Here is a 14,647-nt window from a genome sequence, read left to right on the forward strand (position 1 = left end):
TTGTCCCAAACACCGTATAACATCATTAACGTATAACTTTTACTATCTCATGCCCTATAGAGTGCTCCAAATTGTGATAGCTAGGTTACAAGAAAATTGAGTTAGTAACTAATTAATTAAAGAGTCAGTTTCGAGTAATTAAACTCTCTCCTTAGTCCCTTCGTGAAGAAACTAAACTAGCCCATTTTAGTTATGGCTTTTATGCAAAACTAGTGTTTGAACTCGTGCGATGCACGAATAATAAAGAATTTATAATGGTACTAAAATACTTGATCATAGAAGAACCAACACCTAAAGAGGATTTAGGAGAAGTGAAGAGACATTGTTGATATTAATTTCAAGCTAAAATTTATTGAAGTGTATAATGATAGAAATTTGACAATAACATGACGTACTTAAGTTAAAAATTATGAAACACTCTTTTAAACATTACCTTGCTTGTAGTATTACATAATTGTCCTTCATTATTAACAATCAATATCTTAACCCATTCATACTTTTTTTCCCTAGAAACTGTAAGATATAGTTGGCCATAACTAAAAACCAACTTTAATTGATTCCTATTTATAGTTTAATGTAAATTAATCCTTTTATAATAAAGATGATAGAGTTATAATAGTTTTAAAATAAAAAAAGCATCCGAAATTCTATTAAAAAGAATAACCTTATATTCGCAAATTTTATAAATAGAAAATTTTATTTTAAAAAACGTTTTATTCTCAGATTTTATTCCCCTTTTGGACTAATTGTTAAATTTTTTCATAATATTGCATATTTGAATGAATAAATTTGATAGGTTAGGTGGATATGTGCATAATTAATTAATTGACAAATTTCAAGATAATTAACCTTTCATATATAGTTGGATATGTGCATGAATAAATTTAATATGTTAATTTTATTATAAGATAATTTTATTTTTCTTGGAAATTTAGTATCTTTATTAAGATAAGTAATTATATGTTACAATCATTGTGGTAGGACACTTGTAAATTAATTTTGTTTGTGAAATTTTATGCCACAACAAAAAATTATATAATCTATAAAAAGAACAATTTCTTCCAATCATTAAATTATCGTTATTACAACTGATTATAATATTAATTGTATAAAATTAGTTTGGAATACAAATAATTGAATTTATTTCAGAATAAGTCTTATAAATGCTAGGTAGAGAAAGTAATTTATGAATTATTTATTGCATTGGGAATAAAAACCATAGAGAGTACATATTTAAAAAAACCAAATAAATAATTACGAAACTTAAGTTCAACAATATCAAATCAAACAACTAAAAAAATTTACTCCCGTCCTGATCTTTTTTCAATCTTGATGTTTTTCACCTTATTGGTTGAAAGTTGTGTGTATAATTCATCGGGTAGAGATCACAATCAGTTATTATATCTGATGACATTCTTTTTAAGAAAGTCTTCTTTGGAGAGATACCATCCGTCTCATCCAAAAATAAATCCTGAAATATTAAAATATATTTATAAGGATCTTGAACACTAAATTACATGCAATATCAATCATTAGTTTAATAATTACTAATACCTTGTTCACCTCATTGACTTCCTGAATATGTTCAATAGAATGTATTGAGTCCTATAATTAAACTAGTTGCATGCCCGCGCTTCGCGCGGTACATATTTTAATTGGAAAATAGAGATGTGTAAAAGTTTTTCGATACTTTGTTAACATGAAGAACAGTAGAGCTTTAATTGTAGAAAATAGAGATGATTGTGAGATGAAGATAAAATATGTACAATACTTGTTTTTTAATTTGCTAAGAAAATTTTTTTCTGATAGGGTGTAAGAAATTTGATATATAAGCAATAAGTATGCTAAGAGTTTATCAATTTTTATTTGCGTCGCTAGTATCTACAAAGTGTTATAGGTCACCAAAGACATGTTTATGAGACAATATTGTATGGTTAGTACAACAATCTCTACAAAGTGACATTTAATATCGAGAAGTACAATGTAGCATAAGTAGTATTTTTGAAATGATATTTTTGGAATAAAATTATTAATATTTTTAGAATAAGATTTTTGAATTTATATTTTTGAAATGTTATGTATGACTGGTAGATTTATGGCTATAATCACTTTGACCTTCAACAACTCATTGAATTCTACCGTGCTTTCCTGTCAGCACTTACATGTTCCAATACCAAATGGGCTGAATTTACTTACACATTAGAACAATATAGCATGAGAAAAGCCTCTCATGTTATGTATGTTGCAATCCAAACAGACTATTAAACCTGACCAAACTCTAAACATGCACAATACATCAACTAAATACTATAAAAACACACAAAATACATCAAAAACACACTAAATGATAAAAACACACAAAAAATCCCACAAAATGATGGTAATTAATGCCAAAAACACACAAAATGTTTTCAAACTAAATACTACAAATGAATTTCATTAATTGAGTAATATCAAAAGACTCTCATAATTAGCAATACATGACCTTTGAGAAACCAAAACAACATCAAACCACTCCTATGAAACATTAAATTCCATACAATTCAATATAATTTTAAAATTATTTGAATACTATTAACTGTATGAGTGTGGTTGTGGGTCTTAAAGTGTATGAATGTGGTTGTAGGTATTAAAGTTTTGCAATATATTTATGTGTGTGGTTGTGGGTCTTAAAGTTTTCTAATATATTTTAAATTTTCTTTTGTCTATGTAGGCTTTTTTGTAAAGACGTCCACGTGGCACCATGAATTAAGGAGAAGCCTTGTGGATCCTCAATTATATATATATAGATTGATAATTTGCTAAATTAATATAAAGTTAACCACTTATAAAATATTATATTTCAATTATATTTGGGTACTATAATTGTAATAATAACCTGATGAACAATTGAGGAAAAAAATAAAATTCTCAATAAGAGATTTATCATCTGTCACCCACTGAATAGCACAACTATCCAACAAATATCCAATTCATTATGATATTCATTGGTATGTAGCAATGTTATGCCATCGATCAATAAGGGGAAAACAGTAAATGTAGCGAGTACAATGGAATTGTGTAATTGGAAGCACAAAAACTTATCAACTGTACATATGCCTTCCATCTGAATTCGCATATCTTGAAAGGTCATCCTACTCATTTATCGAAGTACTTGAATTCGCATATGAAGCGATGTTTTTATCTGTTGATGATGATTAGACCAGGTTTCAGGAATTGTCTAGGCTTATTGGACATTACTTTCTTTGTGTTTGGTTGTAGAAGACTTGGGAATTTCTCCATGGCAGCTCTATAAGCTCATTGTCTGCACTGAAATTGTTTGGCTAGACAAATCAAGATTATTCAGCTATGCTAAACAACTATATGTAAAGAAAGAACAAATTAGCAAGTGAGAAAATGAGAAATACATACCACACAGATTTCTTTTGATTGGAGATGGGAACATCACCCTCTAAATTACATTCAGAAAACAATCATTAATGACGTTAAACCCTAAAGTAAATATGACATCAATAATAATTAACAGAAACACAAGTACAATTTGGGCTCATTCCTGAAGAGTCCTCTTTGATGTATTGATGTACAAAACTGTACAAGGAAAATCAAATATAATAAATTAGTCATTATTACACCAATGAAATGATAACCATAAAATAAAATCAAGCATGACAATTTACTCATTTATCAATTTTTCCACATATGAAAGCATCATCATACTTGGTGATGATTATCTAAGTTTATATATGTTTAAAGTGTTGATCATCATACTCTTTTTGAATATATTTAAAATAATTGAAAAATATTTGAAATGTTGGTTTTCACAATCCTTTTGAATATCTTTAAAATATTTGAAAAAATCACTGAAGTTTAAGAGATATATCATATTATCCATTATATGTTTGATTTAAAAAAATTCAATGTTGATTTATGAGAAAAAATAATCTATATATATACAAAAGTAAAACCCTAAACCCATTTAAACTCTAATATTTCTAATTCACTAAGATATATTTTCTGATATTTATTTGCATATCTTTTCTGAATTTCGAAATTTTTTAAATTTTTCGATGATACATACGTACATATACTTTTAAATAATTGTTATTTTATAGGAGGAGCCATAAGTATAATGTAATTAATCTCTTATGATATTTCTTTTGAGATGTTATAAATAAATTAGTAATTTAGTGTCAACTTGCATGATAGAGATCCAATTTTGATTACATTTGATTTTTCTGTCTTCTTTATTAATTGGGTCCAGATTTAATAAGAATGGGCCCAAAATCAACTTTGAATAGAGACTTACAATTAAGTTCCAACTAATTTAAAGATAAGGCCTCCAATTTAAACTCAAATTCTCTCCCAAAAGTATGTTAAATCATGAATTAAAATGTGTTATTGACTATTTTGGTATTCATAATGTCATAATATAGTTGATTTTGGAAAAAAATATATATAAATTCTAAACCCTAAACATTATATTTCAATTGAAATGTAGTTGAGAGAATAAATAAATTAATAGGGTAAAATATTTGTAAGTTTAGGAGGGAAAAGAAGATGAATTGTATAAAATCTTTTATATATTTATAGATATATATATATATTTTAAAATAGTAATAAATAATACTTATATTATAATTTAAATAATGATAAAGGATAATCATTAAAGTATTAAATTGGAGTTTAGATAAAGGATAATTTAAATGGTTGTTAGATGATTATGACTGAATAACTAAAACATAATAAAAATTAAAATATCTGAAAAATAATAAGAATTTAAAAATCTAAAAAAAAATTGGAAGTTTGGGAGGGAAAAAATGTGAAGTTGTATTCTACTTTTATATATATATAGATTCTCTTCCAAAAAATATGTTAAATCATGAATTAAAATTAGTTATTGAATTTTTTGATATTCATAATGTCATAATATAATTGATTTTGAAAAAAAATTCTAAATTCTAAACTCTAAATCCTAAACTTTTTTTTGGTGAGTGACCCTAAATCCTAAATTCCACTTCTAAACCCTAAACCCTAAACCGTAAACACTGATTCCTAATTTTAAACTCTAATATTTCTAATTCACAAAGATATATTTTCTGATATTTATTTGCATATCTTTTCTGAATTTCGAAATTTTTTAAATTTTTCGATGATATATACGTACATATACTTTTAAATAATTGTTATTTTGTAGGAGGAGCCATAAGTATAATGTAATTAATGTCTTATGATATTTCGTTTGAGATGTTATAAATAAATTAGTAATTTAGTGTCAACTTGCATGATAGAGATCCAATTTTGATTACATTTGATTTTTCTGTCTTCTTTATTAATTGGGTCCAGATTTAATAAGAATGGGCCCAAAATAAACTTTGGATAGAGACTTACAATTAAGTTCCAACCAATTTAAAGATAAGGCCTCCAATTTAAACTCAAATTCTCTCCCAAAAGTATGTTAAATCATGAATTAAAATGTGTTATTGACTATTTTGGTATTCATAATGTCATAATATAGTCGATTTTGAAAAAATATATATATAAATTCTAAACCCTAAACACTATATTTCAATTGACATGTAGTTGAGAGAATAAATAAATTAGTAGGGTAAAATATTTGTAAGTTTAGGAGGGAAAAGAAGATGAATTGTATAAAATCTTTTATATATTAATAGATATATATATATATATATATTTTAAATAGTAATAAATAATACTTATATTATAATTTAAATAATGATAAAGGATAATCATTAAAGTATTAAATTGGAGTTTAGATAAAGGATAATTTAAATGGTTGTTAGATCATTATGACTAAATAACTAAAACATAATAAAAATTAAAATATCTGAAAAATAATAAGAATTAAAAAATCTAAAAAAAAACTTGGAAGTTTGGGAGGGAAAAAAAGTGAAGTTGTATTCTACTTTTATATATAGATTAAAATGACTTAGCAACTCAAAAGAGTCTCGTTAGAGCACGAAAGGAATAAAGGAGCTTGCTTTGACTGTGAAAATACATATATTTGAAGTGTCGATGTTGCATATATATATATATATATATATATTATTAGAAAAATTGAGTGAGTAACTCAAATGGTTCAAGTAATTAAAAAAATTGAGTTAGCAACTCAAATGGTTCAAGTAATGACAATTTTACATTTTAATATATGGAAAGCCAATTTTTAAGATTTAAGCTTTGACTGACATGAGGTGTTCTCCATCACTATAAATACAACCATTGAAGAGCACTAACCCTCATCACCAATTATAGCTTCTTACAGTGCTACAATGCAGAGAGTAAATACTGTTGCAAGTATGAGAGTTGCTACTCATCATTTCCTAATTATAGCTTTTGTTCTACTGGCTTTGGCTTCCTCACTTGCCTCTGCTTATGATCCAAGCCCTCTTCAGGACTTCTGTGTTGGCGTCAATGACACAAAATATGGAGGTATATATATATGTATATTTTTATGGTTTTCAGTTTCGGTGCTGTACATAGAGAGCTTGAATGAATGATATTTGCTCACATCCAATAGGTTAACCTATTGGGTTTTTATAGTTGAGACCCAAATTGGGTGAGAGAGGAGTCCAACCTTAGTCCTCAAGGATCAAGGGTGGATCTCCTCACCAACTGAGCAAATGGGTCATCTATCAAGTTGAATTGACGATGTAGTATATATGATAAAGGTTACGGGTTCAATTCTTGTATATGGGGTTAAATTGGTAATTTAATACTACTAGTTCAATAACATTCATTCGTTGGAAATATTATGACTTTTCTTTTTTCATTTCATGCAGTGTTTGTTAATGGGAAATTTTGCAAGGACCCGAATCTCGTCACCACAAATGACTTCGTCTTCACTGGTCTACACATTCCAGCGAACACCTCGAATCAACTCGGTTCCAATATCACTTTTGCATTAGTGGATCAATTTCTTGGAGTCAACACGCTTGGGGTTGCGATGAATCGCATAGATTTTGCTCCGAATGGTGGCCTAAACCCACCTCACTACCACCCTCGTGGCTCGGAGATTCTACTTGTTCTAGAAGGCACACTTTATGCTGGCTTTGTCACATCCAACGAAGACAACAATCGCCTTTTCGCCAAAACCCTAAACCCTGGTGACCTAATAGTGTTTCCAATTGGTCTCCCTCATTTTCAATTAAATGTTGGAAACACTAACGCGGTTGCCATTGCAGCTTTTGGCTCCCATAATCCAGGGCTTATTGTGATCGCAAATGCAGTTTTTGGATCAAATCCTCCTATTAATCCTGATGTTCTCTCCAAGGCCTTTCTACTGGAGAAATGCATCGTCGAATATCTTCAGCAACAATTCGGACCGTTACAGTCAAGATATACTGGATAATCATGAATAGCAATAATATTTGCGGCGTGGTGGATATGGAAAATAATGTAATAGGTCGCCGAGATAATGTAATAAGAGTGTGAAGCAATGTAATACGAGATCGAAATAATATAATAAATGTCTGTGTTTCATTATTCCGGATAGTGTAATAAAGTAAGATCAGGTGAAAAATATCGACAATAAGTTTTGTTGGAAAGTGTTTTACATACTGATTTTGAATATGTAATTTTTTTCTGAAATCCTAAATGTTTCGAGAGATAAAATGTATGTAATTTTTTTCGAAACTTAACATATATTTCGAGAGATAAAATATTTTAAAGGTTAATAAGATAAGAGAAAAGTATTATGGATACTTAGCGATATTTGATTATGTACAATAAGTACTATCCATAAATTAAAAAAAAATGCATAAAAAAATAGTGTTCCCCCATGCAAAAGTGTGGGTATACAGTTCAAAAACGAACCCGGGCAAATGCTCCACCACAGCACGACCAAGCTGCTCCTCTCCGGAGCCATTACCCGCCACTTCAGAACCATTAACACTAATGCCTCCGTTACCCCTAAAGACGACTACTTCGCCGCCATCAATCGCATCGCCAACGTTGTGCGCTGCGAGGTCCACCCTGAACGCACTCTCAACAAGCTCGACATCCCCGTGACCTCCGAGCTTTGTCTTCCGCGTCCTCCGCGCCTGCTCCAATTCCCCCTCGGAGTCCCTCCGCTTCTTTCACTGGGCCCGATCACACTACTCCCCAACCTCACTCGAATTCGAAGAGCTCATCAAGATCCTCGCTTGTCACCGTAAGTATTCTTCAACGTGGTCCATGATCGACCACAAGAAGAAGCATCAAAACGAAAATTGCCCTTTTCAGCTTTCGCCTAGCACTGTCAGTTTCATCATCGAACAGTTTGGGAAACACGGCCAGATCGACCAGGCCGTGCAGATATTCAACAAGTGCCAATATTTGAATTTCCAGCAAACTGTTGATGTTTACAATTCCTTGTTATTGGCTCTGTGTGAGGTGAGATTGTTTAATGGTGCCTAGATTGTTTAATGGTGCCTACGCATTGATAAGGAGGATGATCAGGAAGGGTGTGGAGCCTGACAAGACGACCTATGCCACTCTCGTGAACGCATGGTTTTCGACAGGTAAACTCAGAGAGGCTCAAGAGTTTCTGGAGGAGATGAGCAAAAAGGGATTCAACCCTCCTGTTCGTGGGCGTGATATATTGATTGAAGGTTTGTTAAATGCTGGTTATCTAGAGTCTGCGAAGGATATGGTGAGGAAGATGACTAAAGAAGGGTTTGTACCTGATATTAATACCTTTAATTCTTTGATTGAAGCAATCTGTAAATCCGGGGAGATTGAATTTTGTGTTGATATGTACCATAGTGTGTGTAAATTAGGTCTTTTCCCCGATATCAATACTTACAAGATATTGATTCCTGCGTTTTCAAAGTTGGGTAGGATTGACGAGGCGTTCAGGCTTCTTCACAATTCAATTGGGGACGGACATAAGCCATTCCCAAGTTTTTATGCACCAATAATTAAGGGCATGTGTAGGAGTGGGCAGTTTGATGATGCATTTAGCTTTTTTGGTGAGAGGAAGGTCAAGGGTCATTGCTCTAATAGACCAGTTTACACTATGCTGGTAACAATGTGTGGGAGAGGAGGGAGGTTTATTGATGCTGCAAACTATTTGGTGGAGATGACAGAGATGGGCTTGACGCCTGTTTCTCGGTGCTTTGACATGGTCACTATTGGGCTGAAGAATTGTGGGAAGCATGATCTGGCTAGGAAGATAGAGCATCTAGAAATCAACCTTCGAGGTGTTTAATTTTGTGCTAGGCTTGGTGAATTTGTGATGGGAATGACTTCAAGATATGGTGTACAACATTTGATCTTGGCGGCTGACATTGGTTCTTCCAGTATGATATGGAGGTAACTATGAAGAGTTTTTTTTTTTTTTTTGTGATTCCCTATGCTCTTCGTGCATTAATCACATGGTTCTTAATGCAAGAATTCTAACCATTGTCAACGCCTTTGTCCATTCTTGCTGTCATATTATCAGTATAATTGTGATGCAGAAGTAAAAATAAGAGAAGTTAAGCACAAAAGAGTTGATGCTCATTTAGAGCTGGTCTGGAATTAGCCATAGAAGAACAATCAACTAAGCCATTATAGCTACATACATTATGATAAGGGAATTAATTGATGAAAAACTCGTAGATAGGAACTAAAAAATAGATATCGAAGTAGTTCTGATGATTCAATCTTCAATAGTATTATTATACTTCTATTTCAACTCACTTCAATTCGAGCTCTTAGTTCCTTCGACTGGATGAATCTTAGCGATGGAATAATTAAGTCATAGTTTTTCGGTTGATTGTATCATTAAGTATCATTAACTCTTTTTTTTTGGTACGAGGAATTTATCATGAATCCACTGATTTCTGCCGCTTCTGTGATTGCTGCTGGGTTGGCCGTCGGTCTTGCTTCTATTGGACCCGGGGTTGGTCAAGGGACTGCTGCGGGTCAAGCTGTAGAAGGCATTGCGAGACAGCCCGAGGCAGAGGGAAAAATACGAGGGACTTTATTGCTTAGTCTGGCTTTTATGGAAGCTTTAACAATTTATGGATTAGTTGTAGCATTAGCGCTTTTATTTGCGAATCCTTTTGTTTAATATTTCATCTTAATCCTATAAGAAAAATACGTATTTTTCTTATTGTTCTGGGCTTGATGCTTCCTTTTTCGAATTAATATCAAGAGTTAACTACTACAATTACTTTTATTCGTTGGGACAATAACCCATGGGAAGGAATGATTTGAGGATGAGGAATTAGTGATTCACTTTCGTCCTTCCCCCTCGATTTATTCCTTCCCCTTCTTATTCCAATAGACCCCTTTTTGAGGTGGAAGAGCAAAATTATTCAAAAAAAAGTCGACAAATAGAGAATTAGTCTATTTTATCTATAAAAGGAGATCATATGAAAAATGTAACCGATTCTTTCCTTTTCGTGGGTCACTGGCCATACGCCGGGAGTTTCGGGTTTAATACCGATATTTTAGCAACAAATCCAATAAATCTAAGCGTAGTCCTTGGTGTATTGATTTTTTTTGGAAAGGGTTGTTGGACCTATGGTCCTATATGTCTAATTTTGATGATATTAAATCAATTATAAATGATAATGAAACATTAAAGCAATATTTGATTTATATGAATTGAATTTAAATGACTATATATTTTTGAGATAGTGCTGGAAATTAAGTTTTGAAAACAAACATACATGAACTAAGTTAGAGCATCAATTTTCCAATTATCATATCTTAACCAACTTATGTCCAAATGACTTGAAACTTGAACCACATGCACAAGAAGGTTTAATATATGTTCTAGGACTATATTCATGAGAAATTAAGTGCATCACATATATATTTGGTCATATGCTTAAATTCCGCCAAAACTAGGTTTTACCTAATTTTGTGCATATGTGTTCTTTGTGAACGTGGTGAACCAAATGAACTCCGATTTAAATGAAATTTCGTGTGCATCTTAGTTTCATCACTATGAACATATTTGATTTAGTAAAGTTCAAGAGAAAAGGTCATTTACACTGAGTTTGCAAAATGACTTTGAATTTACACTTAGAATTTATCGGTTTCACTATTAGTGATCTAATTGCTTGGTTGAGTGACCAAACGATTTCCGATTGTTATGAAATTTTACATGGACATTCTAATACATATAAAATGATTTATCATCCAGTAATATGAATTTTCTGGGTTGTTTTTCTAATGTAATTAACCTATGCGCTCTATATGAAGCTCTTTGAGCTTACATGCAATTGGGAAGTTCTATCTCCTATTTCCTTGTAGGTTAATCATCATTGTGGTCTCATATGGCTCAGAATTTAGTATGTTCAAGAGTGGTCGAAGTCCTGTTTCTAAGAATGAGCTTGGAGCTCTAGGAAACAATGAAAAATCCTATATTTGCCAACTTTCCACTAAGGCATTTAATCAAGTTGAATGAATCAAACATTGAGGCTATTGGTTGTGGTCTTCATGGAGATACAACTCTTTTCAAACATGTGGGACAAACCTTGTCCTCTCTATCATTAGTGATATATTCTTGTTTGACATTTTCACTCAAGACATGTGCTACCAAGAAAGTTAGGTTGGTGCAATCAAACAAGATCCGTGACTAAGGGATCACTTTTGAAGTCTTTGATTCAAAATGAAGGGACAAGATGGCATAGTACAATTTACATCCATGGTTGAGAATTAAAGAGAGTTTGAATGGTCAAGATTTGAAGACGTACATTGATCAAAGGGTTGTGCTTGTGACAACACTTATGGAAGAAAGGTACAACTTGACTTCTCTCAAGCTTCCAACGTCTATATGCTCTATGGTGGAGATTTGTTTGCTCAAATCATCAATGACCAAGATTAGGAGCTGCAATGGATGGTAGAGATCAACTCTTGAAGTTTGATCCAATGGCTGCAAGCATAGGAGAGAATTGCCTTTAAAAGAGGATCTTCCCTTTCATACAACTTGGAGAAGCAAATTGAAAAATTATCCTTGAGAGAAACCTCTTGCTATCAAGTTCATCAATCATCAAGCTTTCTTGCTATTTGCTACAACAATCTTCTCCAATACAAGCCTCTACAATCAAGGACTTCTCACTACTCTTGCTTTTGCAAAAGGGAAGTTCCTATATCCTTTAGGCTTTGTTTACTTACAATCTAAACCTCTCTTGTTCTTAAAATCCTATCTTTGAGAGTGTTGCTGTAATCTTGAGAGTTCCACACCAAATACCTTTGAGGTAACCTGTGAGAACCTTGGCTGAAAATCCCATTGAGAAATTCCCTTTGTTAGGGGAAATTGTAAACATTGAAGTTTGAGGGAGTTCTTAGAAACCCTTGGTGTAAGGAGTTTTGTGGGTCTCTTAAAACCACACCTTAGTGGAGTTGGGAAAATCCTAGGTTGGTGAATCTAGGTAGTAGACGTAGGAGAAGGGTCTCCGAACTACTATAAATCGCTGTGTTGATTTCTTTGTTTACTTGTTTATATTTACTACTTGTTTCAAACTGCAGGATTTTCAAAACCCTAATCTGTCCGAGATTAGCAGACTGCCTTAAACTTTGAATTTTGATATGAAATTTTGATATAGTGTTTATTAAGGTGTTGTGACATTGCATATAAAATTTCGTTGCATTTTGACATCATTTGATAGGTAAAATCTGAGTTGAAAAATCTGTGTGCAGTGTGTTGCTTGAAAATCTGTTTTGTGCAATTCTTGATTATTTGATATTTGGTCATTCACTATATTGTATCACATCTTGCATTGGATTGAATATTGATTAGGAAAATCATTAGAGTCCAAATTTGTGTGCTACTTGTTAATTGCCATTAATTTGTTTAAATTGAAAAACGGATTCCAATTGGAATTTGGGGACACAATTCACCCCCCCCCCTCTTGTGTTAAACTCGATCCGTCAATTGGTATCGGAGCAGGTTAGCTAAAACTAGGAGTTATATCCTATTTGGCATATTTATGGCAAATATTAATTCTTATGGTGAGGCCGAAGGCCTATCCATGAATAGACCACCATTTTTCAATGGTTTGCAATACGGTTTTTGGAAAAATAGGATGAAAATTTTTATAAATTCCATTGATTATGATTTGTGGGAAGTTGTAGAGAATGGTCCTTATGTTCCTAGGAAACTTTTGGGTGATGAGATGGTAGATAAGGAAAAGAGTGAGTTTACTAAGGAAGATAAGAGATTACTTAGCCTAAATAATAAGGCAATCAACACTTTGCACATTGCACTTATTAGGAGTGAATTTGATTACATAGCTCAATGTAAGAGTGCAAAGGAGATTTGGGATATGTTAGAATTGAAGCATGAAGGAACAAGTCAAGTGAAGGACTCTAAGATAAACATGCTAGTCACCGAGTTTGAGAGCTTTAGGATGAAGAAGGGTGAGAGCATTAGGGAGATGTTTTCTAGACTTACTTGCATATGTAATGAATTAGAAGCTTTGAACAAACCATATGAGGAAGTTGATAAGGTCCAAAAGATCCTTAGGAGTTTACCTAGGATTTGGAAAGATAAGGTAGTAGCCATTAAAGAGGCTAAAGACCTTAGGAAGCTTAAGATAGAGGAATTAATAGGAAGTCTAATGACACATGAGTTGGAGATGTCAAGATTAGATGAGGAAGATGCACCACCTAAGAAAAATGGCTTAGCTCTTAGGATCAATAGTGACACTAGTTCGGATTCTAGTGATGATGATAGTGAAATAGGGGCAGCCCTATTAGCTAAGCATTTCAAGAAGTTCTTGAAGATGAACAAACGTGGAGGATTCAAGAATAGAAAGGCTTTTAAAGAAAAGAGAGAGGAGAAAGAGAAAGAAAAGAGTACTTGCTTTAAGTGTGGCAAAGTAGGTCACTTTATGGCCGATTGCCCTAAGCTTCAAAAGAAGAAGCATAAGGAATATAGAGAGAAAGAGAAGAAGAAGGAAAAAGGGAAGAAGGAGAAGAAGGCATTCAAGGCCACTTAGGATGATTCTTCATCATCATCTTCAAGTGATAGTGAAGAGGAACTCCAAGCCAACTTGTGTCTCATGGCAAATGAGGAAGAGGAAGTGTCCTCATCAAATTCGGATGAGATGGTAACATCTTCTAAACCTTCTTATGATGAGCTCTCTTGTGTTTATGATGAACTTTATATTGCTTATGAGAAATTGATGCATAAACACAAGCATGCCAAGAAAGAAGTTAGTAGACTTTCTAAAGTAGAAAAAATGCATCTAAATGAGTGTTGTAATTTGAAATCTAAATATGATGATGTATGTTTTTCACTTGATGCATTAGTTCAAGAAAATGAGGATTTAAAAAATCAATTGAAAACATGTGTTACTTCTAGTAACATTGCATCATCTAGCAATTCACATGACTTAGATGCTTTGCATGCTAGAATTCATGAGCTAGAAGGTGAGTTGGATACATGGGATGATCATGAGAGCATTATTATGCCTAACTCTTCTTCTCTACAAAAAGAGCTTGATATGGCCAATGAGAAATACAATATGCTTGAAAAACAATTTTCAAAATTTTCTATGAGTTCTTCTAAATTGGATGAACTTCTTGCATCTCAAAGACATTATCTTGACAAGAGTGGATTAGGATATGATCCTATGAAACTTAAGGACACCCTAGAGGCTAAGGAGGCCACGGTCAATGTGAACAAAAATGGTACCTACCCCAAGGGTAA

General features: G+C 32.5%; 2 protein-coding genes and 1 pseudogene across 2 annotated transcripts; all 3 read left to right on the plus strand.

The window, feature by feature from the left end:
• Window positions 1-6,267: 6,267 nt before the first annotated feature.
• On the plus strand, window positions 6,268-7,500 carry LOC119995885 (germin-like protein subfamily 1 member 20). The gene is made up of 2 exons (XM_038842352.1): window positions 6,268-6,447; window positions 6,798-7,500. The coding sequence occupies exons 1-2, from the start codon at window positions 6,288-6,290 to the stop codon at window positions 7,364-7,366; spliced, it is 729 nt and encodes a 242-aa protein (XP_038698280.1). The 5' UTR covers window positions 6,268-6,287; the 3' UTR covers window positions 7,367-7,500.
• Window positions 7,501-7,711: 211 nt separating this feature from the next.
• On the plus strand, window positions 7,712-9,469 carry LOC119995884 (annotated as a pseudogene).
• A 223-nt stretch (window positions 9,470-9,692) lies between these two features.
• On the plus strand, window positions 9,693-10,489 carry LOC119997144 (ATP synthase subunit c, chloroplastic). The gene has a single exon (XM_038843977.1). The coding sequence runs from the start codon at window positions 9,806-9,808 to the stop codon at window positions 10,049-10,051; it is 246 nt and encodes an 81-aa protein (XP_038699905.1). The 5' UTR covers window positions 9,693-9,805; the 3' UTR covers window positions 10,052-10,489.
• Window positions 10,490-14,647: the final 4,158 nt, after the last annotated feature.

Source organism: Tripterygium wilfordii, chromosome 4 (assembly GCF_013401445.1).
Source record: "Tripterygium wilfordii isolate XIE 37 chromosome 4, ASM1340144v1, whole genome shotgun sequence".
NCBI lineage: Eukaryota > Viridiplantae > Streptophyta > Magnoliopsida > Celastrales > Celastraceae > Tripterygium > Tripterygium wilfordii.